Genomic DNA, 25,320 nt, shown 5'->3' with positions numbered 1-25,320 from the left:
TAGTGCGCATGTGTGACCCGAGCGCGGCCATGCCTGTCGTCCCATAGAAGTGACACACACTGCCGCTCCACTCTCTAGGCGGCCTCTGGTGACCGCTGGGGGTCCCGCCTATTACACATTCACACTTATTCCGTGGACAGATCACAAACACTTTTTGTGGGCGACCCCCTTTAGACTCCTACTAGTGATGGCGAGGTCGGATTCCTTACAGTAAGCTGTAAAATAAGACGAGGCCGAGAGAAAACTGCAGAAACGTCAGAATTCTATTTTTTTATTATTTTCATGAAACAAACACCGGAACAAAAAAATTAAAATATATTCTGTGTCTCTTCAAAATACCGTGCAAAGTCCTGGACCGCGAGGAGAAGGCGAGAAACGGGGGAGTGAGCATAAGACGTTGCGGGGGGGGGGGGGCGGCGATGCCGGGTTCACACAGAGTGCAGCGTGTCAAACGCACATGAGCATTTGTCGCGTGTGAAAACTGCGTGGCCAAAAACCACGGCGATTCACAGCGGCGTGTGCAAAGTTTCGCCAGATGGTGCACTACTGCTACGCGGGAACCCGGCAGACTGCGAACAAGATATAAAAGGACGAGCGAAAAATATAGTAGTGGTGAAGAGGAGGGAACTGCTCTTCTATTCACTGACAGGCAGCAGGGATGGAACCGTTATCACGTTATAAAAAGGGTATCTCTAGTCTCTGTCCCAGCACCAAAAATAAAAAGACTGTAAGTAATTGTGCGTCCGCGTTTGAGACGGCAGGGGTCGGCATTTGTCTGTGACTCAGGTTAAATTTTGGGTACATTTCTGTAGATTTTCGGTTGATAAAATGTCTCATTATTAATTCTCTATGAAAATCATCTGAAAAACAACACAAAGCGGGAGATTCTCCGTATAAATCATCTCCACGCCGTTCTAGAAAACACAGAGCGCTCTGTAGAGCCGGTGAGCGGCAGTTCTGGGGCGTGGACGGCATCACCCGGGTGGACACCCCCTCACAGGTCCCGTCTGGATGTACGAGGGGCCCCCATAAAAATGTGGTCTGTTCACAGATCGAAATCTGCCCGGCAGTAGAAATGGCTGTCATTGACTCCTTCTACATTCGGCGGTCATCTTGCATAGTGCGGGCTGGCGGCGGCCCCCTGACCTTAGCATAGATGAATGATGGACTTGTTGATTTCAGGATTGGCCCAGTCGTTGCGTAAGTCGTCTAGGTGGCTGTCAAAATCCACGAGGGTTTCGTACGAGCGGCCATCCATGAGAGACGCCGTGATCCTCTGAGCCTCTGGCCAGTCTTCAAAGACATCTCTGGAGGGGAACATGAGAAGCCCTCAGTGCCCGGACCCCAAAACCACAACACCCCCACTGCACACCCATCCTTCCTTGTATCCATTTCTGGGAAAGCTGGGTGGTGGGCAATATGGCTCCCAGGAAAGTTGTCACCCAGCTTTCTCAGACTACGGAGAGGAGAGATTGCTTAGGTGTGTTGCAATATAGTCCAGACCCCAAGAAAGCTGGGCGACAGCCACTGTGGGAGCTGTAACAGCAACTATATGGGATTTTACCCAGCTTTCCAGGATGCGGACACGTCTGTACGGATACTCACTCGTGAGGGTCTTTGGCTTTCCATCTATTATCATGGGACTCGTACACGTGGATGGAAGGGATTATACAGTCCATGGAGAATTTGGAGTTGTCCACCTGAGGACACAGAGCAGAAGACGCAGCGTTACGGCCAGAACATAACGGACACCCATCTCTGACTAATAACTGCTGCCACCGGGGGCGCTGCTCAGTGACAGCAAACACAATGGCAGAACTGGACCCGGCTCCCAGAATTTTACCTAAACCATGTATTTCAGCTGTTGCTGGGGAGTCCCACTTTACAACTGACAGGCTGCCCCCCACAGTAACAGAATGGTCCCCCTCCATATAATACTGCACCCCCTACAGTAACAGAATGGTCCCCCTCCATATAATACTGCACCCCCCGCAGTAACAGAATGGCCCCCCTCCATATAATACTCCACTCCCCACAATGACAGGATAAATACTCCATGCTGTCGTGTATGCTGACTGCGATCTAACAGGATTCTGAATGTGATTGCTTAATTCTGAACACAGCGACATCCCCAGCTATAAGAGGGGGTGCACACTTATGCAACCACATTATTTTAGTTTTTTTTGTTTTCTTCCCTCCACCTAAAAGATTTCAGTTGTTTTTCAATTGAGTTGTACAGTTTATAGGTCACATTAAAGGTGGAAAAACTTCTGAAATGATTTATCTTTGTCTCATTTTTTTTACAGCACAGAAACCGGACATTGTAACAGGGGCGTGTAAATTATATCCACTGTAATACTCCACCACCCACACCGATAGGATGACCCCCCACCATGTAATACTCCATCCCCCACACTGACAGTCTGATTATTATGACCTGCCCCCTGGAGGATATCATGGATTTCTGTACCATTATTAAAGCTGCGTCACTGTAGCCCTCTGCGATCCGGGAGGCGATTCTCTCAGCGACCGTGTTAAGACTGAAAAACAAGTAAAAATACATAAAGAACGGAGGTTTTCATTCGGATTGTCCAGGTTCCATCCGATACACAAATCCTGTCTATACTGGATGCACGAGACACGGTTTACAGCTGTGGGGCGGTCACATGAATGGATTGCTCTGCACCGCCATGTAATCGGACGTGGTTGTCGCGCAGCAGTCACATGACCTCAGCCTGCGTGAATCTGCGGTGTGAAGAATAGGGCGCAGCACTGACCTGTTGTCTTTCAGCCGCTCGTTCCCCTGGTAGTAGCCGGCGATCACGTAACCGTTCTCTTTACACCACGTGTCAATCTGAGAAGACAGAACAGCAGGTGTCAGGTGCGGCACCGCGCCCCCACTAATCACAGGGACACCCTGGAGCCCCGCAGCACTCGTCGGATCACACCCGCAGGACTTGCCGAGGACTTGCTGCCATCACGCCGTTTTAGGGGTTGAGCAGAAAACATATTCTGGGGCGGTTTTATTTACTTTCAATGACGTTCACAATGCATCCAGCGACACCGATCCTGTTCCCTCCACTCACCCGGCTGCAGCGGTGACATCACATCGCGTGCATGACCACTGCAGCGGGCACACAAAGCCCAGCGGAGAGAAGAAGAGGTGGCGCTGGATGTACTCAGCAAGCACTGCTGCATCTGAAGTCCATTCCCCAGCGGGGTCCTATAACAGACACGGATTCTTTTCAGTTCATGTAGCTTTAAAAACCATAACTTTTTTTGGAGTTATTTAAACAATTTTTGCATCGTTTATCGGTGACGTGCTGGGAGTTATTCTTTTACCATTTTTCTTAAGAGTATTTTTTGTTTTTAGGTTTTGTTAATAAACCGCACACTATATCCGGTAGCAAGTAGAGAGACAATAAGTGATATTTATTATCCTAATTACAGTTAAAAGTACGGAAAAATAGGGATATCTAAGTAAATGGGAAAAAGGTTAAAATTAAAGGAAAACCTGTCACCAGGATTTTGTGTATCCGCTAGCACATCCGCAATACCCAGTCCCCATAGCTCTGTGTGCTTTTTTTAATCGTGTAAAAAACCCGATTTGATACATATGCAAATTAACCTGAGAGGAGTCAGAGCTTGAAAATATGACTCTTCTCTGGTCACACAAGATATGACTCTTATGTTAATTTGCATATGTATCAAATAGGTTTTTTTACACAATAAAAGCACACAGAGCTATGGGACCTGGATATTGCGGATGTGTTAGCGGCCATCTAGCAACCCATGTCCTCAGCTCTATACACAAAATCCTGGTGACAGGTTCCCTTTAAGAAAAAAAAATACAGTTAAAAGGTCAAAGTCAAAATAGAAGTAAAAATTTAAATTCACTTGCACAAAAAGAAGTTGGTTTGGCCCCACATGTGGTACCAGTAAGTGTCCTTGTTAGGGATCTCTCTCTGTTACTGGTAATACAGTTGCTGTATATCCACAGTGTAGTAACAATATGTTCTGCTGGGTGCTTCTTTGTTGGGTATTTAAATACTGCAGATATTGTATATTAGTTGGATGGCGCCAAATCAAATTCACAAGTATCGCAGAATAGAAAAATTGTCAACAAGTCATTCCGTCAAAGACCTATCCAGGAGACCACTAGTTAATTGTGAAAATGCCAGTCATTAAAGGGGTTGTCTGGGTTCAGAGCTAAACCCGGACATACCGTACCCTTATTTTCACCCAGGCAGCCTCCCTGAGGCTAGCATCGGAGTATCTCATGCTCTGATGCGCCCCCTTGCCCTACGCCACAGCGCGCAGGGCACAGGCTCTTTTGTTTATCATAACACACTGCCGGGCGGAAGCTTCCGCCCGGCAGTGTGTTCGGTGACGTCACCGGCTTTGATGGGTGGGCTTTAGCGCTGCCCTAGCCGTTTTACTGGCTAGGGCAGCACTAAAGCCCGCCCATCAGTGCCAGTGAGGTCACATAGAGAGCCCGGTACGTCACCGGAACTCCTAAAAATGCCTTTGCCCTGCACGATTTAGCGCAGAGCAAAGGAGAGCATCGGAGCATGAACTGCTCCAATGCTCAAGCCAGGGGGGCTGCCAGGGTGAAAATGGAGGTTTGCCCCTGTTCTGCTCTTAACCTGGACAACCCCTTTAATAGACATTAATCCTATGAGGGCCTCCTTACATATAGTATATCCTTAAACTTGATACATATTTGTATAGTTTTCCCCCAAATATCCTGCCCTTTCATATAGTCCACTTATACAGCTCATTTGTATAGTCCTCCCAAATATACCCCTGTGTTACACATCTATACAGTCTACATATAAATAAATATACTTTCTATTTTTATATATTTTTATACATTTTTTGTCTCCATTTTACATATATATTTGATGCATTTTTATATTGTTTTTTTCTCAATTAATATATTGAAAGATAAGAGACACATAATGGGCCTCTCAGCGATAATGGCCTAGGATAAGCTCGACCACGGACAACAAGGGATATACTCATCCCGATTGTATCGGTGAGAAATAATCACCCTTTAATTTGGAGGAAGTGGATAAAAAGGGCGTTACAACCAGTGGCGGGTCACCACTGAGGATGGGGTCAGATGAGACCCCGAAACGCGTCTGGTGATTCAACGTTACCTGTTCAGACATTAAATGATAACATATCAACTGGTTTGGAAGCGCTTCCATTAAACTATACCAGCCCACAGATCCACAGCAACCTCCCCGGTATATACAGCCAGCGCGCGCTGACCGCACGGACGCCGAGCCTCTACACCACGTGGGACGCCGGGTACATACAACATCACGTGGTTTGTCGTGCCCACAATATCACGTGAGACGCCGAACCTGCCGTGAACGCTGAGAGAGGAGGACGCACGGAGAACAGGAGTGAGTGAACTCACGGGAAGACTCTATGGCAGGCAGCACACTTTCTCCTTGTGGGATATAATCGGTGCTCGCCTGCTGGATCACTTGGATTTTCTATTGTGTCACAGCAACTGCTTCACTTGGATCATTTATTAGTTGATGTAGCGGCTGCATTGTTTAATGAAACAGATAGCTGTACTATAAAAATCGGACAATTATTGGCTGAAAAGTTTTCTAATCTGCGATACTTGTGAATTTGATTTGGCGCCATCCAACTAATATACAGTATCTGCAGTATTTAAATACCCAACAAAGAAGCACCCAGCAGAACATATTGTTACTACACTGTGGATATACAGCAACTGTATTACCAGTAACAGAGAGAGATCCCTAACAAGGAACTGCTTTTTGTGCAAGCGGATTTTGCTAATTTTTTTAATTTTAATTTTTACTTCTATTTTAACTTTGTTACCTTTTAACTGTATATTTTTTTCTTAATTTTAACCTTTTCCCCATTTCCTTAGATATCCCTATTTTCCGTACTTTTCACTATAATTAGGATAATAAATATCACTTATTGTCTCTCTACTTGCTTCCAGATATAGTGTGCCGGTCTATTAACAAAACCTATTCCTACATACATCAGCCAGACCTTGAGCACGTAGACGGGTGAGCGCCTATACATTCTAGAAGTCTATTTCTATTTTTTGTTTTTAATCTTTATTCCTGGGGGGGGAGGTCTGTTTTTCCCCAATTTTATAAACATTTAAATTGTGCCCTTTTTCTGATCTGGGGACAAATAGAATATGGTGGAGGGGCGGGGCTAGAAGCTGGAGGTGTGGCTATCAGTGGCGTTCTTTATTTCTATTTCACACATGTGCATTTAGCATTACATTGTTTCGTTTTTTTGAAGATTTCTCCTATAATTGGGGATAACATATTGAGCCCAGTTACAGCGGGGAATACAGCCCCCTGATATGTACTGCAGAGCCGACCTGTATCCCCCAAGACCCCGCGGCTCCTGCAGTTACCTGGGACCCGATCATCAAGTGTTTACTTGGGTCAAAACAGGAAGCGGCACTGACCGCTGCTTGACCTGGACCCAGCAATGGGGAGTCGGGGACAGTAATAAAGCGCCTCTGCCTTCTCTATGGGGAGCCATGGCCTCCTGCACTTTTAGCATGCAGCTGCCCTCTCTGCAAGGACATTCAGGAATGTCCTTGGACAGATAAACGTGAGCTGTCCGGGACAGCGGAAACCTTCATATAATGCTCTGACAAAGTCATCAAAGGATGCCAGTTCTCCCTGATCTCAGCCGTGATCACATGGGTGACAGCCTCACCAGAGCACGGATCACGCGCAGGCGCATCAATCAAATAAACCTCAATGGGCTTTTCCCATGCATTCTTAGCATACGCACACATTTTTTACATTCGGGTGAAAATCGTAGACTCAGAATTAAAATTAGCTCTGTATCAGAATACTCCACTCGTGTGAAGGCAGCGGTGTTCACGTATCACCAGACGCCCTGGTGACTGCGCCATTATTAATAACTGCCGTGTCTGACCACAGCAGAGCGTCAGCCGTAGGTCACATCCCCTCTTACCAGCGTCAGCGCCACCTCTAACACCGGTGACAGGGCAATTGTGCCATGGAACAGCGGGATGCAGTCCACAAATAGGACCTGCTGCTGCGAAGCCTCTTTACGCTTCTGCTTCTCGGCCACCAGGATGCCGTTCACGGAGCAGGCTGGGTGCTTGGCGCCATGCAGCATCATCTTGCAGTACGCTTGTGTCGTCAACTTAAAGACAGGCATCTTCTGTGCAGGAAGAAGGGAAGACAGTTATTATGGGTCGGAAGATAACGGGGATCATTCTTTACCCCCTCACAATTATAAAATAGTCCACGCCCCCTTCCATAATTATTATATGTGATGAAACACATTAGATCAAATGAGGGAATGTTTGGCACCACAATTCTGCAGTGTGAATCTGCCGTAAGGCTGCTATTTATCAAAAACACTGGTAAGCAGGGTGTACTAATGGTGATAGATAATCAGTTCTCCTCTCTCCTGTCCTTATACTATACACAGCGATAAGCAGTGTGTTCTAGTGATGATAGATAATCAGTTCTCTCCTGTCCTTATACTATACACAGTGCTAAGCAGGGTGTTCTAGTGATGATAATCAGTTCTCGCCTCTCCTGTGTTCTCTCCTGTCCTTATACTATACACAGCGATAAGCAGTGTGTTCTAGTGATGATAGATAATCAGTTCTCACCTCTCCTGTCCTTATACTATACACAGCGATAAGCAGTGTGTTCTAGTGATGATAGATAATCAGTTCTCACCTCTCCTGTCCTTATACTATACACAGTGCTAAGCAGGGTGTTCTAGTGATAATAGATGATCAGTTCTCACCTCTCCTGTCCTTATACTATACACAGTGATAAGCAGGGTGTTCTAGTGATGATAGATAATCAGTTCTCACCTCTCCTGTCCTTATACTATACACAGTGCTAAGCAGGGTGTTCTAGTGATAATAGATGATCAGTTCTCACCTCTCCTGTCCTTATACTATACACAGTGATAAGCAGGGTGTTCTAGTGATGATAGATAATCAGTTCTCACCTCTCCTGTCCTTATACTATACACAGTGCTAAGCAGGGTGTTCTAGTGATAATAGATGATCAGTTCTCGCCTCTCCTGTGTTCTCTCCTGTCCTTATACTATACACAGCGATAAGCAGTGTGTTCTAGTGATGATAGATAATCAGTTCTCACCTCTCCTGTCCTTATACCAGTGTTTCCCAACCAGTGTGCCTCCAGCTGTTGAAAAACTACAACTCCCAGCATGCCCAGACAGCCTTTGGCTGTGTGGGCATGCTGGGAGTTTTAGTTTTGCAACAGCTGGAGGCACACTGGTTGGGAAACACTGCCTTATACTATACACAGTGATAAGCAGGGTGTTCTAGTGATGATAGATAATCAGTTTTCACCTCTCCTGTCCTTATACTATACACAGTGATAAGCAGGGTGTTCAAGTGGCGATGGCCCCCAGATGAAGGTTTTGTTGAAACGGGTGTTGGGGTGTGCGGCTCTCCTGGGGGGATTACTTATTATGGGTAGGTAACGACCATCTTGGCTCATGTACTGTTTACCTTTGAGGGAGGGGTTTATGTATAGGACATGATTGATGCATGTCTTAGCATTTGCTATTGACTCCCTGTAACATTAGTGAATTTATTATTTGCCATATATTGGACAATTTAATAATTACTATTCATACCCACCCTCTATTGTGACTGCATTTTTATATTGTCCCTCAGGTGGTAGCGCACCTTATACTGATGTTATTCATCTCTTTTTATCATGTTATGTATATTTATTCAATAAAGATTATTATATTTTTTGAGCTGCAGAGACTCAGGTTGTTCTGTTTATATGGAGTCGGCTCGTTGTTGAGGGGAACAGACGCAGGTGCGGAGGCAGCACGGGGGGGGGAACAGACGCAGGCGCGGAGGCAGCACGGGGGGGGAAACAGACGCAGGTCGCGGAGGCAGCACGGGGGGGGGAACAGACGCAGGCGCGGAGGCACTTCGGAGGGGGGGACAGACGCAGGCGCGGAGGCACTTCGGAGGGGGGACAGACGCAGGCGCGGAGGCAGCACGGGGGGGGGATAGACGCAGGCGCGGAGGCAGCACGGGGGGATAGACGCAGGCGCGGAGGCAGCACGGGGGGGGGACAGACGCAGGCGCGGAGGCAGCACGGGGGGGGGACAGACGCAGGCGCGGAGGCAGCACGGGGGGGGACAGACGCAGGCCGCGGAGGCAGCCACGGGGGGGACAGACGCAGGCGCGGAGGCAGCACGAGGGGGGGGACAGACGCAGGCGCGGAGGCAGCACGGGGGGGGGACAGACGCAGGCGCGGAGGCAGCACGGGGGTGGGGACAGACGCAGGCGCGGAGGCAGCACGGGGGGGGGACAGACGCAGGCGCGGAGGCACGGGGGGGGACAGACGCAGGCGCGGGGGCAGCACGGGGGGGACAGACGCAGGCGCGGAGGCAGCACGGGGGGGGGACAGACGCAGGCGCGGAGGCAGCACGGGGGGGACAGACGCAGGCGCGGAGGCAGCACGGGGGGGGACAGACGCAGGCGCGGAGGCAGCACGGGGGGGGACAGACGCAGGCGCGGAGGCAGTTACGGAGGGGGGACAGACGCAGGCGCGGAGGCAGTTCGGAGGGGGGACAGACGCAGGCGCGGAGGCACTTCGGACGGGGGGACAGACGCAGGCGCGGATGCACTTCGGAGGGGGGACAGACGCAGGCGCGGAGGCACTTCGGAGGGGGGACAGACGCAGGCGCGGAGGCACTTCGGAGGGGGGACAGACGCAGGCGCGGAGGCACTTCGGAGGGGGGACAGACGCAGGCGCGGAGGCACTTCGGAGGGGGGACAGACGCAGGCGCGGAGGCACTTCGGAGGGGGGACAGACGCAGGCGCGGAGGCACTTCGGAGGGGGGACAGACACAGTCGCGGAGGCACTTCGGGGGGGGGACAGACCAGGCGCGGAGGCAGCTCGGGGGGGGGACAGACGCAGGCGCGGAGGCAGCGCGGGGGGGGACAGACGCAGGCGCGGAGGCAGCGCGGGGGGGGACAGACGCAGGCGCGGAGGCAGCGCGGGGGGGGACAGACGCAGGCGCGGAGGCAGCGCGGGGGGGGACAGACGCAGGCGCGGAGGCAGCACGGGGGGGGGACAGACGCAGGCGCGGAGGCAGCACGGGGGGGGGACAGACGCAGGCGCGGAGGCAGCACGGGGGGTGGACAGACGCAGGGCGCGGAGGCAGCACGGGGGGGGATAGACGCAGGCGCGGAGGCAGCACGGGGGGGGATTAGACGCAGGCGCGGAGGCAGCACGGGGGGGGGATAGACGCAGGCGCGGAGGCAAGCACGGGGGGGGATAGACGCAGGCGCGGAGGCAGCCACGGGGGGGGGATAGACGCAGGCGCGGAGGCAGCACGGGGGGGGGGGATAGACGCAGGCGCGGAGGCAGCACGGGGGGGGGGGATAGACGCAGGCGCGGAGGCAGCACGGGGGGACAGACGCAGGCGCGGAGGCAGCACGGGGGGGACAGACGCAGGCGCGGAGGCAGCACGGGGGGGACAGACGCAGGCGCGGAGGCAGCACGGGGGGGACAGACGCAGGCGCGGAGGCAGCACGGGGGGGGGATAGACGCAGGCGCGGAGGCAGCACGGGGGGGATAGACGCAGGCGCGGAGGCAGCACGGGGGGGGGGGGGGGACAGACGCAGGCGCGGAGGAAGTTCGGAGGGGGGACAGACGCAGGCGCGGAGGCAGTTCGGAGGGGGGACAGACGCAGGCGCGGAGGCAGTTCGGAGGGGGGACAGACGCAGGCGCGGAGGCAGTTCGGAGGGGGGACAGACGCAGGCGCGGAGGCAGTTCGGAGGGGGGACAGACGCAGGCGCGGAGGCACTTCGGAGGGGGGACAGACGCAGGCGCGGATGCACTTCGGAGGGGGGACAGACGCAGGCGCGGAGGCACTTCGGAGGGGGGACAGACGCAGGCGCGGAGGCACTTCGGAGGGGGGACAGACGCAGGCGCGGAGGCACTTCGGAGGGGGGACAGACGCAGGCGCGGAGGCACTTCGGAGGGGGGACAGACGCAGGCGCGGAGGCACTTCGGAGGGGGGACAGACGCAGGCGCGGAGGCACTTCGGAGGGGGGACAGACGCAGGCGCGGAGGCACTTCGGAGGGGGGACAGACGCAGGCGCGGAGGCACTTCGGAGGGGGGACAGACGCAGGCGCGGAGGCACTTCGGAGGGGGGACAGACGCAGGCGCGGAGGCACTTCGGAGGGGGGACAGACGCAGGCGCGGAGGCACTTCGGAGGGGGGACAGACGCAGGCGCGGAGGCACTTCGGAGGGGGGACAGACGCAGGCGCGGAGGCACTTCGGAGGGGGGACAGACGCAGGCGCGGAGGCACTTCGGAGGGGGGACAGACGCAGGCGCGGAGGCACTTCGGAGGGGGGACAGACGCAGGCGCGGAGGCACTTCGGAGGGGGGACAGACGCAGGCGCGGAGGCACTTCGGAGGGGGGACAGACGCAGGCGCGGAGGCACTTCGGAGGGGGGACAGACGCAGGCGCGGAGGCACTTCGGGGGGGGACAGACGCAGGCGCGGAGGCAGCACGGGGGGGGACAGACGCAGGCGCGGAGGCAGCGCGGGGGGGGACAGACGCAGGCGCGGAGGCAGCGCGGGGGGGGACAGACGCAGGCGCGGAGGCAGCGCGGGGGGGGACAGACGCAGGCGCGGAGGCAGCACGGGGGGGGGACAGACGCAGGCGCGGAGGCAGCACGGGGGGGGGACAGATGCAGGCGCGGAGGCAGCACGGGGGGGGGACAGATGCAGGCGCGGAGGCAGCACGGGGGGGGACAGACGCAGGCGCGGAGGCAGCACGGGGGGGGACAGACGCAGGCGCGGAGGCAGCACGGGGGGGACAGACGCAGGCGCGGAGGCAGCACGGGGGGGGGACAGACGCAGGCGCGGAGGCAGCACGGGGGGGACAGACGCAGGCGCGGAGGCAGCACGGGGGGGGGATAGACGCAGGCGCGGAGGCAGCACGGGGGGGGACAGACGCAGGCGCGGAGGCAGCACGGGGGGGGGATAGACGCAGGCGCGGAGGCAGCACGGGGGGGGGATAGACGCAGGCGCGGAGGCAGCACGGGGGGGGGGATAGACGCAGGCGCGGAGGCAGCACGGGGGGATAGACGCAGGCGCGGAGGCAGCACGGGGGGATAGACGCAGGCGCGGAGGCAGCACGGGGGGATAGACGCAGGCGCGGAGGCAGCACGGGGGGATAGACGCAGGCGCGGAGGCAGCACGGGGGGATAGACGCAGGCGCGGAGGCAGCACGGGGGGGACAGACGCAGGCGCGGAGGCAGCACGGGGGGGACAGACGCAGGCGCGGAGGCAGCACGGGGGGGACAGACGCAGGCGCGGAGGCAGCACGGGGGGGGGACAGACGCAGGCGCGGAGGCAGCACGGGGGGGGACAGACGCAGGCGCGGAGGCAGCACGGGGGGGGATAGAGGCAGGCGCGGAGGCAGCACGGGGGGGATAGACGCAGGCGCGGAGGCAGCACGGGGGGGGGGACAGACGCAGGCGCGGAGGCAGTTCGGAGGGGGGACAGACGCAGCCGCGGAGGCAGTTCGGAGGGGGGACAGACGCAGGCGCGGAGGCAGTTCGGAGGGGGGACAGACGCAGGCGCGGAGGCAGTTCGGAGGGGGGACAGACGCAGGCGCGGAGGCAGTTCGGAGGGGGGACAGACGCAGGCGCGGAGGCAGCACGGGGGGGGGGGACAGACGCAGGCGCGGAGGCAGTTCGGAGGGGGGACAGACGCAGGCGCGGAGGCAGTTCGGAGGGGGGACAGACGCAGGCGCGGAGGCAGTTCGGAGGGGGGACAGACGCAGGCGCGGAGGCAGTTCGGAGGGGGGACAGACGCAGGCGCGGAGGCAGCACGGGGGGGACAGACGCAGGCGCGGAGGCAGCACGGGGGGAAAGGCGCGGAGGCAGCGCGGGGGGCAGACGCAGACAAAACGGGGGAGGGGTGCAGACATATTTGGTCATTTCTAATAGACCCTGATTTATAAATATTGAGGGCCTCTTTAAGAATTAACCCTTTATCCATCCAGAAAACAATCATTGGGTATAAATCGATAGAACAATGAATTTCTGGTCATGCTGTGCTGGGGATATGTCTGAGGGGAGGGGGCGTTCAGTGACAGGTAGCAGAGATCTTATCACACCGGTCCTCCCCCTGGGAGCCCTCAGTGTCTCCGTCCCTCACCTCCTGGTTGCTTCCGGTGCTTTCTGCCAGGAATGAACCGTCTGTCACCGCGAGCAGTCTTACACACAGCCGTAAAGCGTCGTACACGCAGCACAGGCGTAAAGCGAGCTCAGGTCACATGGTACGGAGCAGACCACCGGCGGCCATTTTTACTGAGGGCACATCATGTTTTCACAGTATAGTAGTTCGCTGGTTTAGCTTTGGCTCTAGTACCGTCACTTCTCAGTGATATCCGAGGAAAGCTCCACTCGTGTCCACACTACACTCCGGGCTACAGCGATCTCTATATACAGAGTCCTCCGGGGAAGGTCCGGCGTGCAGTGCGGCGCTGGGCGGGGCCTCCTCTCTTTCCACAATCGTCCTCTCGCTGGTTCCGGTGTCCTCTCTCTGTTCTTGGCAGGCGGCCGCTGGTGAGGTGAGCGCTGGCTGACGGCTCCGGGGCGGGCAGGGCGAGCCCGGGGGTGTCCTGTGTGTGTACCCGGGGAGCTGGGTGTGACCCCCGTACACCCCACAGTCTGTCTGCACGGGTGACATCTCCCTATAACTGCCCGGTAATACGTGCATCTGTATCAGGCCCATATATTATAGCGGTGTCCACAATGCTGGGGGTTATCATCACATGGCTGGTGAGCTGCCACCACCCCCAGCATACACATACGTGTAGTTCTGATGGGAGTTGTAGTTCTCTGTGGAGATGCACGTTTTGGCCTCAGATCCGGTTATTCTTCATTGGATAATTATTGATTAGGTGATCGTGTCCAGTCTGTCACCTTCGTATAACAGCGGCGCCCAGGAGCGGTGAATACCCCCAGTATACACATACGTGTAGTTCTGCTGGGAGTTGTAGTTCTCTGTTGAGATGCATGTTTTGGCCTCAGATCCGGTTATTCTTCATTGGATAATTATTGATTAGGTGATCGTGTCCAGTCTGTCACCTTCGTTACAGCGGCGCCCAGGAGCGGTGAATACCCCCAGTATACACATACGTGTAGTTCTGCTGGGAGTTGTAGTTCTCTGTTGAGATGCATGTTTTGGCCTCAGATCCGGTTATTCTTCATTGGATAATTATTGATTAGGTGATCGTGTCCAGTCTGTCTCCTTCGTGTTACGGCGGCGCCCAGGAGCTGTGAATACCCCCAGTTTACGTAGTTGGGGGCACAGGATGGGTTCGTAGAGAGGCATCCAGCCCCATAGAGTCTGCACACCGCCTTAAAGGGGAAGTCACCGTATCGATGTCTTGTAATAATCGGGAGACCCTCTGGTCCTGTCTAAACCTCTGAGGGTCTCACGAGCCGTGAAAGGCACTGTGACCTTCCTGACTGGGTGACCTTAAAGGGACTCTTCAGACTGGGTTTTTTATTTTATTATTATTCTTAGAAAATATGTTTAATTTTTTTCAGCAGTGCTATGCAAAAGAGACTTAGAGGGGTCTTCCAGTTATATAATGGGCCTTTGCTCTCATGATTGGGGGGTCCCTGCAGTAGTACCCCATTAATCTAATAGTGTTCACTTCTCCTGTGTATAGGGGATAACTTTATATTATCGGAATACTCCTTTAAGTGCAAAATCGTGCCCCCCTGTAGCAATCGGCACAGAAAGATGAAACTGATACAGATAGGTTATCCATTGTCAGTTTACTGCTGCTGTGAGGGGAAGATGTCATTTGAAGGGTAATCCTCTTCAGTAATAGTAGGTGTAGAATTAGGATAACAGTATGACTGCTCTATTGTTAGGCTGCTTTCACACTTGCGGCAGAGTGATCCGGCAATCTGCATGCAAATGGCCAGCATTTGTAGACGGATCCGTCTTACAAATTCGTTGCAAAAACGGATCCGTCTCTCCAGATGTCATCCGGAGAAACGGATTAGATATATAATCTAATTTTATTTTTATTTTTACCGGTCTGCGCATTCAGGACAGATCCAGAATTGCGGTATTTTTAATGCATTTCAATGTAAATTATTGCCGGATCCGAAATTTTGGTTGGAGATAATACTGCAGCATGCTGCGGTATTTCCTCCGTCCAAAACGCCATTCAGTGACTGAACTGAAGATGTCCTGAACGGATTTCTCTCCATTCAGAATGCAGTAGGATAAAACTGATCCGTTCGTTTCCCGTATTGAGCCCCTAGGACGGAACTCTATGCCGGAAAAGTAAAAAAAAACTCTAGTGTGAAAGTACCCTTATACACACCTACTACAGGGGGCTCTCTGGTCCCAGTGATTGTCTGACCGAGGGTTAATGGAGACTGCCTGCTGTGCTAAATGTCTAAGCAAAGAGGACGTTGGAGGATGTAGAAAACACGGAGCGATCTCAGAAAATCGTATCCAGAAACCGTCCGCCCTTTATTTATAAAAACAAATTACATTGAATGTTCACATATAGGTTATTAATATGAGTGTCCCTTTAACGGTGGGTGTGAGGGGTCAAACCTGCCGTGGTGCCTGTGGATTGTCCTTATTAGGGGGCGTCTGAGTTCTGCGGCACTGGGCACGCTGCCAGATCAGCTGACGTTAATGACACCGATGACGATCCACCGCTTTGGAGCAAAGAATGCTTTTAATCCAATATGCAGATGAATAGTGCACCGAGGGCAGGTCCAGGACACTTTGCACCTTTGCTCCTCCTATTTCCTCTGACAACCCCTTTTCCATCCTGATGATGGGAGTTAGAGTCCTGTATCTGTAATATCATTATAATAGTTCAGTGTCGGCTAATGCTTCCGTCCCGTGTGTAATAATTGCCTCCTCTCCTGCAGAATGCTGTCTTCACGAGTGCTTGGCTTGGTTGGGAGGAGGGCGCTGTCTACCTCTGCTTCCCTGCAGGGTCATGGTAGGTACCGTCTGTCAGCTGTCTGGTAGGAAGTGCTGCTGTGACAGGAAGCAGGAGGGTGGCCACAGGTCTGCAGTGCCTCAGGACAGAGGTTGCGCCTCTTTTGCTGTGGTCCATTGGCCAGGCTATGTAGGGGTTAAATGCAGTGGGCCGTGTGCTGTTCTGGTTGGAGATCCAGCTGTCAAACTGACCAGTAGGTCACTGAAGGTCATAAGATGTCACCGGCCATGAGTGGTAAGAGGTCGGAGAACAGTGAGACGTCACAGTCCTGAAGCTCAGTGTAGGTGACTGCAGCGTCAGATACGGCAGCGTCCTGTAATCCAGAACAGTGTGAAGAACGTTAATTTCTCAAGACTAGAAGATTCAGTGATAAAAGCGGGTGTTGTCTTGGCCGCAGTCGTCCTGTGTAGGGTAGGTTCAGGCTGGTAAGTCGTGCTGGGATTTACATTGCTGTTTCTTGTATTCACAGCCACCATTGCCGTCCCTGAGTACACCCTCCCCAAATACCATGACTACCGCTCCTTCCCCCTGCCGGACATCCCCTACCAGGAAAACCTCACCCCCGACCTGAAGGCTCTGAAGGAAAAAGAGAAGGGAGCGTGGGCATCTCTGAGCGCACAGGAGAAGGTGCAATGTGAGTGGCTGCGGCCATGATGGCGTCACGTGACTGGGTTTAATGGTTAATGAGATTAGACTGGACACATGGGCAGGAATGGCGCAGTTTTTGGCTGCATTAAGATTGCCGCCTTGTTCTCCTCTAGTGTACCGCATCAAGTTTGACCTGACATACGCTGATATGAACCGGGGATCAAGCGAGTGGAAGACTGTCATCGGTGGCACACTCATCTGCATCGGCCTCACTGCCATCATTCTCACGTGGCAGAGGAAATATGGTAAGGGAGGCAGAAGTGGGTGATGACTCTCAGGTGGCAGACACAGGCCGCCATCATAAATCATCCCGTGGACCTGCAGGGAGTTCCGTATTAAAGAGCTGTACATGGTCCTCTTCACACTTCAGACCTCATAGTAACCTTTTGTATGCCACGTTGGGGGGGGGGGGGTTGCACCACTGAAGGTAGCATTACACTGCAGAATTTCTGATCATCCTAAGGGCTCATGCACACGACCATGTGCTGCCTGTGGCCGTATTGCGGCCCGCAATACACGGGGCACCGGCCGTGTGCAGCCGGATCACAGACCCATTCATTTCAATGGGTCTGCAATCCGGGAGAAGCGGTGCGGTGTGCTTCCATGGTGTTTCTGGCCGTGCATCTGCACCGCAAAAAAGTAGTGCCTTGAGGACGGCAGCACGGAGCCCTTACATTGGTGGGCATGAGCCCCAAGTCTGATGGCAAGCTGATTTTCCACACTCTACTGTAGCTGCTGCCCCGGAAGGGTTAAACATGTGCAGGTCACTACAGGATTAGGATCTCCTGAGAATCTGAGTTCTACTTAAGCCCCGCCTCCATCCTAATAACCACACCCCTTCTAATGACATCACATATTTAAGGCATTGCTGTAATCGCCCAGACCTTACATGGTGATGAAGCTGGAATAGGAGACGTTTACAGTGGAGACATCTGGTCTGCATCATCCCCTGCGAGGCCTGAAATACGCGACTTGTAGGATCCTAATGCCGCAGATTCTTTTTATAGAATCTCCCTTTATTGTCAAACCCGGTTAGGAAGAGACCGGACGTGCTCCATTATGGCTGCTGCAGAATAACCTGAGCCTGGCATCCTCTTTGTCGTCCAGGCTGGCACCCGCCCCCCTGTAAGGTCTAGAGCCCTACTGTGGCCATAACATCCCATTGGCGCCATGATGCACGCGGAGGGGTTTCATCATCCCTGATGTCCGCCTCTCCAGTGTAATAGGGGCTACACGGCAACTTCTAGTCAAATGACATAAGATTTCAGGTCTCGCTCTTAAAGGGGTTGTCCAGCTTTATGGCCAGGACATCACTGTACATAAATGCCTGCTCCTCGTTGTTCCAGTCTGGCTCCTTCAGGCCCCACGGTGTGTGAACTTCCAGACAGGGTCACGTGTGCCGCAGCAGAGGCCAGTGAAGTAATCCTGGTGCAGGCATCAGGACCTGAACAAGCCTCCATCCCCTCAGGGGCCCGGCTCTGACTGGTGCTGGGCTCCTGCTGTAATGGCCAGGATCAGAGGTAACTCTGGGGCCAGCCACGTAACTCACTTGATGCTGTGGTCTGCAGGGTCTCTGGGGGTCTACCATGGCTGTATGTCTATTAGACACTGTGTAATAGACTGCCTGTCACTGGTATACAAGCTGTGCCACTGCATTATAAAGGCAATGTTCACTAGTGAAGAAAAAATAAAGGTTAATAAAGTTTAGGTAAAAAAAATAAATAATTCCATAAGCTGATTTTTATTTTGTAAAAGTGTTTAAAAATCCACAGACAAATGATTTCCTGTTTGTTGAAAGCCGTATGATAAAGATAACGCCCCGTGAAGAAGGTAAAAATGCAAAAGATATTTAATATAGTTTTTCCTATTCACCCTGTTCCCCAAAAAGTGGTACCAATGAAAACCATGTCGCACCTCGTGCAAATAAAAATAAAAAAAAAAGCCACATACGCCTACAACAGTGTAGAACTGAACGGGTTCTGGCGACATAATGAGGCATCAAAAGAATCGCGGTAGAGCAGCACTGCATTACCTTAAGAGGTGGGTCCTGTAATAGGAAAGGGACCTGTGGGTGCCGCAGGGTCAGCGCATCCAGATCTGCGGCACCCCTCCGGTTTAATGCAACGTGATGTTACAGAGCGCGGTTTCGCTGAGATATGAGCAATGATTGTGCTAAAGTAGGAAACACAAAAAGCTACACATTTGGTATTGCCATTATCATACCGAACCCTAAAATGGTAACAGGCTAGCTATGGCGCACAGTTAACGGCGAAATAAAAAGTGCGGAAAAACAATGGAGGGACTGCTTTTTTTTTTTTTTTTTTCCCCCATTACCCCCATGAAAAAGGTAATGTAAGTTATTTGTACCCCAAAACCGTGTCATTAAGAATTCAAATCGGCCACAAAAAAACAAGGCCTCAAATGGCTGCAAGAACAGAAAAATAAAGGACAGAGAATAAGAGCCGCCCAGCGTTGCGGGTGGGCCCTGGGTGCTGTGGTGGTGGCGCCGCCGTCTCGCCTGCATTAACGTCTCTCCCTCTCGTAGTGTTCGGTGAAATTCCTCACACTCTGTCGGATGACTGGATCGCCATGCAGACCAAGAGGATGCTGGACATGAGGATCAACCCCATCGAAGGCTTCTCCTCCAAATGGGACTATGAAAAGGGCGAGTGGAAGAAGTAAGCTGCCGCCGCGCCCGCTCTGCTGGTTCCTGTATCTTGCTGTGGTCCATTCACACAAATACCTCATCGCTACTGGAAAGTCTCTGCTTGTCTGATAATAAAATGCCGTTTACTTGACTCCTCCCGTCATTTATTCCACCCTGAGAGTGAAGGAATGTGGGTCGTGTATCCCCCGTCTGATGAGCTACGTAGAGGCTGTATCTTCCTCCTCCTACATTATATAACAGGCCCCATTCACACGACTGTGTGGCGGTCATGCCCATGTTGAGGACCTCAAACAGTGGTGCACAGAACATGGGCACCTGCTGTGTGAACTCTGAACTTAAGTGGGTCCGCGATCCGCAAGATACGGCAAAAGATAGGATGTGTCCTATATTTTTCGGATCCGAAGCCCTTCCATGGGCTTTCTGGTCTGTAAGGTGGGACATGTGCATTCTTTTGCTGTATTTTGCAGATCATGGACCCTTTCAAGTCAGTGGGTCTGCAGCACGGTGGCCATACGTTTGTCAGAATAAGCCCTTAAGATGCGTTCACGCTTGTGTATGGCGCAGATACATTTAAATGAATTTTTTTTCTTGGTACGAATATTCTAGATCTGTGTTTTAGCACGTAGAAGTGACTGGCGCCGATTGCTCGTTTATCGGGTGATTATTGGCACCTCTTACACTGGCAGATCATCAGGAACGAGTGGTTATAGAAACGCTCGTCTGACAGGTCATCGTCTGTGTAAAGGGACTGCTCGAGGGCCGCAGATACCTGCCTTGGGCCACGTGTTTTAGAGCCCTGGAGTGGCGCTGTGTATTTTAATGATGAGGGCCACGTTCATAAAAAACCAGGGCAGTGTAACCAAGCTGTATAGTAGGGGAAATGACGAGCAACAGTCGGTGCCCTTCTGCATCGAAATTTACGCTGGCGTTCAAAGGTTCTTCCGAAACTTGGGCTGCGTATAAAATAGGCAAATATTTCCTGATTATTTGATTAAACAGCTCCTTATGAGACGGTGCGTGCGCAGAGACAGTCGCAGGTGCGGTTTAGATCGGTTAGTAGAGCCGTGATCTCCCCGGTTCGGCATCTGCATGGGGTGGATTCTTCATTAACTGATTTTATTTTTCTGTTGGAAATCTGGATCCGCACCACACTCTCCAGGTGCAGGTCCGTCGGTTCTCCAGCTGGAATGGATTGCGTGAAGAATGGCGTTACCTGCTGTCTCCTCCCCATAATGGGATGTGCGGACACAGCGACTTTCCCCAGCAATCAAATTCCACTCTGCTTATAGTGAGGTAAGAACGGGAGGAGATGCAAAGTGAATGATTTAGGTTGCTGTATGAAGGAGACAGGGCGGGTACAGCTCCCTGCCATATGAGGAGAACGTCCAAAAAGGTGACCCTGAGTAAATGTCTCCTGCCGTGGTGAGGGTCACCGGGGATGGAGAAAATCCAACACAGCAAAAATGAAATAAGATCCAGAATAGAATAATCTGACGGTGTAGGTGGTGAAACACTGGGGCTTCCGAAGCAACCAAATGTGTTCTAGAGGGGTATAAACCTCACCGGCCGGAGTGCCCTGCAGATGCCCAGGAGTCTCACCGGTCAGGAGGGTGATTGGTGTTAAGCAAAGCGCGCTTCAGGTGCTTCATCCAAAGTTGCTTCGTTCGAAACTTCAGAATAATACCGTACGGAGATCCGACTCTGTACGGTATTAGAATGTATGGGCTCTGCATGACTTCGTTGAATAACTTCGGTAATTGATTTTTAAAGTGGAAAACCCCTTCCGTTCGGAACTGAAGCCGAGTGTGGTTTCAAGTTTTAAAGTGGTTTTCCACTTTAAAAATCAATTACCGAAGTTATTCAATGGAGTCACGCGCAACTTCGCGAATAAGGCTACTTTCACTGTAGTGTTTTTTGCAGATCCGTCATGGATCTGCAAAAACGCTTCCGTTACCATAATACAACCGCAGTATTATGTCTTCTATAGCAATGAAAGTCAATGGGAGATGGATCCATTTTCTATCGTGTCAATGAAAACTGATTCGTCCTAACACACAATATAAATCAATGGGGACGGATCCGTTTTCTCGCTCCGCATCCCAGGATAGACAGAAAAATGCTGCAGGCAGCCTCCAGAGGGGAATGGAGACGGATCGGAGGCAAACAGGCATTCTGAGCGGATCCTTTTCCATTCAGAATGCATTAGGGCAAAACTGATCCGTTTTGGACCGCTGAGCCCTGAACGGATCTCAGAAACGGAAAGCCCAAACGCCAGTGTGAACGTAGCCTAACTTCGTCTCATCGGAGCCCATACATTCTTAGGCTGCTTTCACACTAGCGTTCGCTGGTCCGCTCGTGAGCTCCGTTTGAAGGAGCTCACGAGCGGACCCGAACGCCTCCGTCCAGCCCTGATGCAGTCTGAATGGAGCGGATCCGCTCAGACTGCATCAGTCTGGCGGCGTTCAGCCTCCACTCCGCTCGCCTCCGCACGGACAGCTGAACGCTGCTTGCAGCGTTCGGGTGTCCGCCTGGCCGTGCGGATCCGTCCAGACTTACAATGTAAGTCAATGGGGACGGATCCGTTTGAAGATGTCACCCTGTGGCTCAATCTTCAGGCGGATCCGTCCCCCATTGACTTTACATTGAAAGTCTGGACGGATCCGTCCGAGGCTATTTTCACACTTAGCTTTTTTTAGCTAATATAATGCAGACGGATCCGTTCTGAACGCTAGTGTGAAAGTAGCCTAAACTGTACGGAGACGGATCTCCGTACAGTATTATTCTGAAGGTTTAAACGAAGCGACTTCGGATGAAGCATCTGACGCTCGCTTCGCTCAACACTACTTGGATTTCTTTCCCCACCTGCCCCTTGGCCTGCGGCGCCCCCTACCTGATCTCAACCGCGGAAAAATGGAATGAAAGGAATATTTATCATGTCTCATCTTTAAAGGAGTTGTCTGGGTTCAGACCTGAACCTGGACATCCCTCCATTTTCACCCCGGCAGCCCCCCTGACATGAGCATCGGAGCAGTTCATGCTCCGATGCTCTCCTTTGCCCTGCGCTAAATTGCACAGGGCAAAGGCATTTTTCTGAGTTCCGGTGACGTACCGGGCTCTCTATGGGGCTGACAGGAAGCCCGGTTACGTCACTGGCACTGATGGGCGGGATTTGGCTCTGCCCTAGCCAGTAAAACGGCTAGGGCAGAGCTAAAGCCCGCCCCTCAGAGCCGGTGACGTCACCGAACACACCGCTGGGCGGAAGTTACCGCCCAGCAGTGTGTTATTGAAAACACAAGAGCCTGTGCCCTGCGCGATCTAGGACAGGGCACGGGAGCGCATCGGAGCATGAGATGCTCCGATGCCAGGCTCAGGGGGGCTGCCGGGGTGAAAATAAGGGTATGTCCGGGTTCAGCTCTGAACCAGGACAACCCCTTTAAGTCTTCACACGCGGAAGATTTTGTTACAGAAATCGCGGCAACTGAAAATCCGTTCTATTCGCCGCAATGAGGCTTGCAGAATCCGCGTGCTTGCGCCTCCTTATTTAAATGAATGGAACGGAATTCCAGTCACAGAAAATTCTGCAACAAAATCTCCAGTGTGTGAAGGCGCCCTGTGATTTATCAAGGCCGGCGTGTGCTATGCCAGGCGCCTCGTCCGCACCATTCACGCCAGGTGATAACCGCGTTGTGGTCCCGCCCTCACAATGTTCCCTTTTTAGAAACTGGCGGGGCGTAAAAACAGCAGCTGTGACGCAATTTAGGCTACTTTCACACCTGCGTTTTTACCGGATCCGGCAGGGTTCAGCAAAAAACGCTTCCGTTACTGATCATACAACCGTCTGCACCCGTTATGAACGGATCCGGTTGTGTTATCTGTAACAGGCAACACGGATCCGTTTTCTATTGTGTCAGAGTTAAACGGGTCCGTCCCCATTGACTTGCATTGTGGATCATGCCGGATCCGTTTTGGTTGCTGCGGTTTTCTCTCCCGTATGGGAATGCAACCAAACGGAACGCAATGCATTTTGGTGCATTCCGTTTTGTTCAGTTACATTTTGTCCCCATTGACAAGGAATGAGGACAAAACGGAAGCGTTTTTCTCCGGTATTGAGACCCTATGACAGATTTCAATACCCGAAAATACAAGTCACAGTGGCATTTAAAAAGCCGCAAAACTGGGTTATGCCGCCAAAGTGCAGGAGGATGATCCCCCACTGGACGGAGGTTTTGACTGAAAAACGTAGATGGATCTGCGGAACACCTAATTTACATAGCTAGCCACGCCCTCCTACTTTTCAAACGTGGCAGAAAGTCACAGAATGTTTGTCACGTGTGACAAAATTTGCGACTTTTTCCAGCAGAATACTGGCACAAGGGGAACCAAACTCCTGCCATTGCACCCTCATGCACCATAAAGTCCTCGCCCCCTTTTCCGGACTCTTCACCACAGCGGGCGGGGGTTAGCCTGACCGCCGTTCCTTTCTGTGCACTTCTGTCACGTGACGTGCGATATATTCCTTATAAACTGATGGGACCTTAGATTGTGAGCTCCTGGGGACAGCGAGTGCCGATGATGTCTGTACAAATGATAGTGGAGAGAGCGGTGATGAGCGGCTGCGCCTGTCACCCAGCTGCCTGTCCTCAGTCCCTCCTCCTGTCACTTCACATTGGCTGGGAGCGTAACCTGATGCCTCAGTCCTGGTGACCAGTCCTGTGCTGTTTGTGACAACAGTGTTACTCTGCATCGTCATCGCCCCCTCCTGACCCATAATACTCCTAGTCCTCTGTACCCCGTGATCCCTCCGGGCGCCCCGCGTTCTGTGATTACTTGCCGATTCTGGCAGCCGGCGTCTTCTGAGAGCCATGGGTGGAGGAATGAGCCAGGTACTGGGGTGGAGGGGCTACAGAGAGACTCAACTGTGTTTATATGAGATGAACGAAAAGTTCTGCAGCTTACTAATTTACAACCAGGACATTGTCAAGAATTCTGCTTGCTGTCAGTGAATGGAAATATATGTTAATATCTAGAGGATGAAAGTTTGCAGCAGTGTATCAGCATAGGCTCAGCTCTCAGACCATTCTCTGAACTGGATGGATGACTGCATGTAGTACGTCTGGGACGGCGCTCGTGTATTACAGGTGCCTGTGCTGTCTGCAGGAGCTGAGTCACATGGAAGGATGGAGCAGCTGTGTATACAGGACACGTCCACTAGAGGGCGGCAAGCTCCACTGTATACATACCAGACATAGGAAGCAGAGTAAGGAATACAGGATCAGTAATGTATGTACACAGTGACTGCACCAGCAGAATAGTGAGTGCAGCTCTGGAGTATAATACAGGATGTAACTCAGGATCAGTACAGGGTAAGTAATGTATGTACACAGTGACTGCACCAGCAGAATAGTGAGTGCAGCTCTGGAGTATTATACAGGATGTAACTCAGGATCAGTACAGGATAAGTAATGTATGTACACAGTGACTGCATCAGCAGAATAGTGAGTGCAGCTCTGGAGTATAATACAGGATGTAACTCAGGATCAGTACAGGATAAGTAATGTATGTACACAGTGACTGCACCAGCAGAATAGTGAGTGCAGCTCTGGAGTATAATACAGGATGTATCTCAGGATCAGTACAGGATCAGTAATGTATGTACACAGTGGCTGCACCAGCAGAATAGTGAGTGCAGCTCTGGAGTATAATACAGGAGAAGTAATGTATGTACACAGTGACTGCACCAGCAGAATAGTGAGTGCAGCTCTGGAGTATAATACAGGATGTAACTCAGGATCAGTACAGGATAAGTAATGTATGTACACAGTGACTGCACCAGCAGAATAGTGAGTGCAGCTCTGGAGTATAATACTGGATGTAACTCAGGGTCAGTACAGGGTAAGTAATGTATGTGCACAGTGACTGCA

At 52.5% G+C, this 25,320-nt stretch overlaps 3 protein-coding genes across 5 annotated transcripts in view; 2 read left to right on the top strand and 1 right to left on the bottom strand.

Annotated features, from left to right (window-relative positions):
• Nucleotides 1-255: 255 nt before the first annotated feature.
• Nucleotides 256-13,431, bottom strand: EMC8 (ER membrane protein complex subunit 8). Of its 2 annotated transcripts, none has more exons than XM_044270118.1 (6): nt 13,251-13,431; nt 7,000-7,212; nt 2,778-2,854; nt 2,471-2,540; nt 1,606-1,700; nt 256-1,307 (listed from the first exon to the last, which is right to left on the bottom strand). In XM_044270118.1, exons 2-6 carry the CDS (start codon nt 7,207-7,209, stop codon nt 1,148-1,150), a joined length of 612 nt encoding a protein of 203 aa, XP_044126053.1. In that variant the 5' UTR covers nt 7,210-7,212; nt 13,251-13,431; the 3' UTR covers nt 256-1,147. The 2 variants fall into 2 exon arrangements, with proteins under 2 accessions (XP_044126053.1, XP_044126054.1); XM_044270119.1 differs by having other exon boundaries at nt 7,000-7,209.
• A 151-nt stretch (nt 13,432-13,582) lies between these two features.
• LOC122920538 lies at nt 13,583-19,529 on the top strand. 2 transcript variants are annotated; one of them, XM_044270120.1, is made up of 5 exons: nt 13,583-13,665; nt 16,010-16,083; nt 16,553-16,717; nt 16,845-16,976; nt 19,277-19,529. In XM_044270120.1, exons 2-5 carry the CDS (start codon nt 16,011-16,013, stop codon nt 19,411-19,413), a joined length of 507 nt encoding a protein of 168 aa, XP_044126055.1. In that variant the 5' UTR covers nt 13,583-13,665; nt 16,010; the 3' UTR covers nt 19,414-19,529. The 2 variants fall into 2 exon arrangements, with proteins under 2 accessions (XP_044126055.1, XP_044126056.1); XM_044270121.1 differs by lacking the exon at nt 13,583-13,665 and adding an exon at nt 13,723-13,801.
• A 4,609-nt stretch (nt 19,530-24,138) lies between these two features.
• LOC122920979 (dual specificity protein phosphatase 22-A-like) overlaps nt 24,139-25,320 on the top strand; it is a 36,242-nt gene continuing 35,060 nt past the window's right edge. The window contains exon 1 of the mRNA XM_044270839.1: nt 24,139-24,282. Coding sequence (XP_044126774.1) covers nt 24,262-24,282 — 21 coding nt within the window. The 5' untranslated portion in view covers nt 24,139-24,261. The remainder of the gene's footprint in view (nt 24,283-25,320) is intronic.

Source organism: Bufo gargarizans, chromosome 10 (assembly GCF_014858855.1).
Source record: "Bufo gargarizans isolate SCDJY-AF-19 chromosome 10, ASM1485885v1, whole genome shotgun sequence".
NCBI classification, from domain to species: domain Eukaryota; kingdom Metazoa; phylum Chordata; class Amphibia; order Anura; family Bufonidae; genus Bufo; species Bufo gargarizans.
This window is presented reverse-complemented; position numbering and strand designations above follow the sequence as displayed.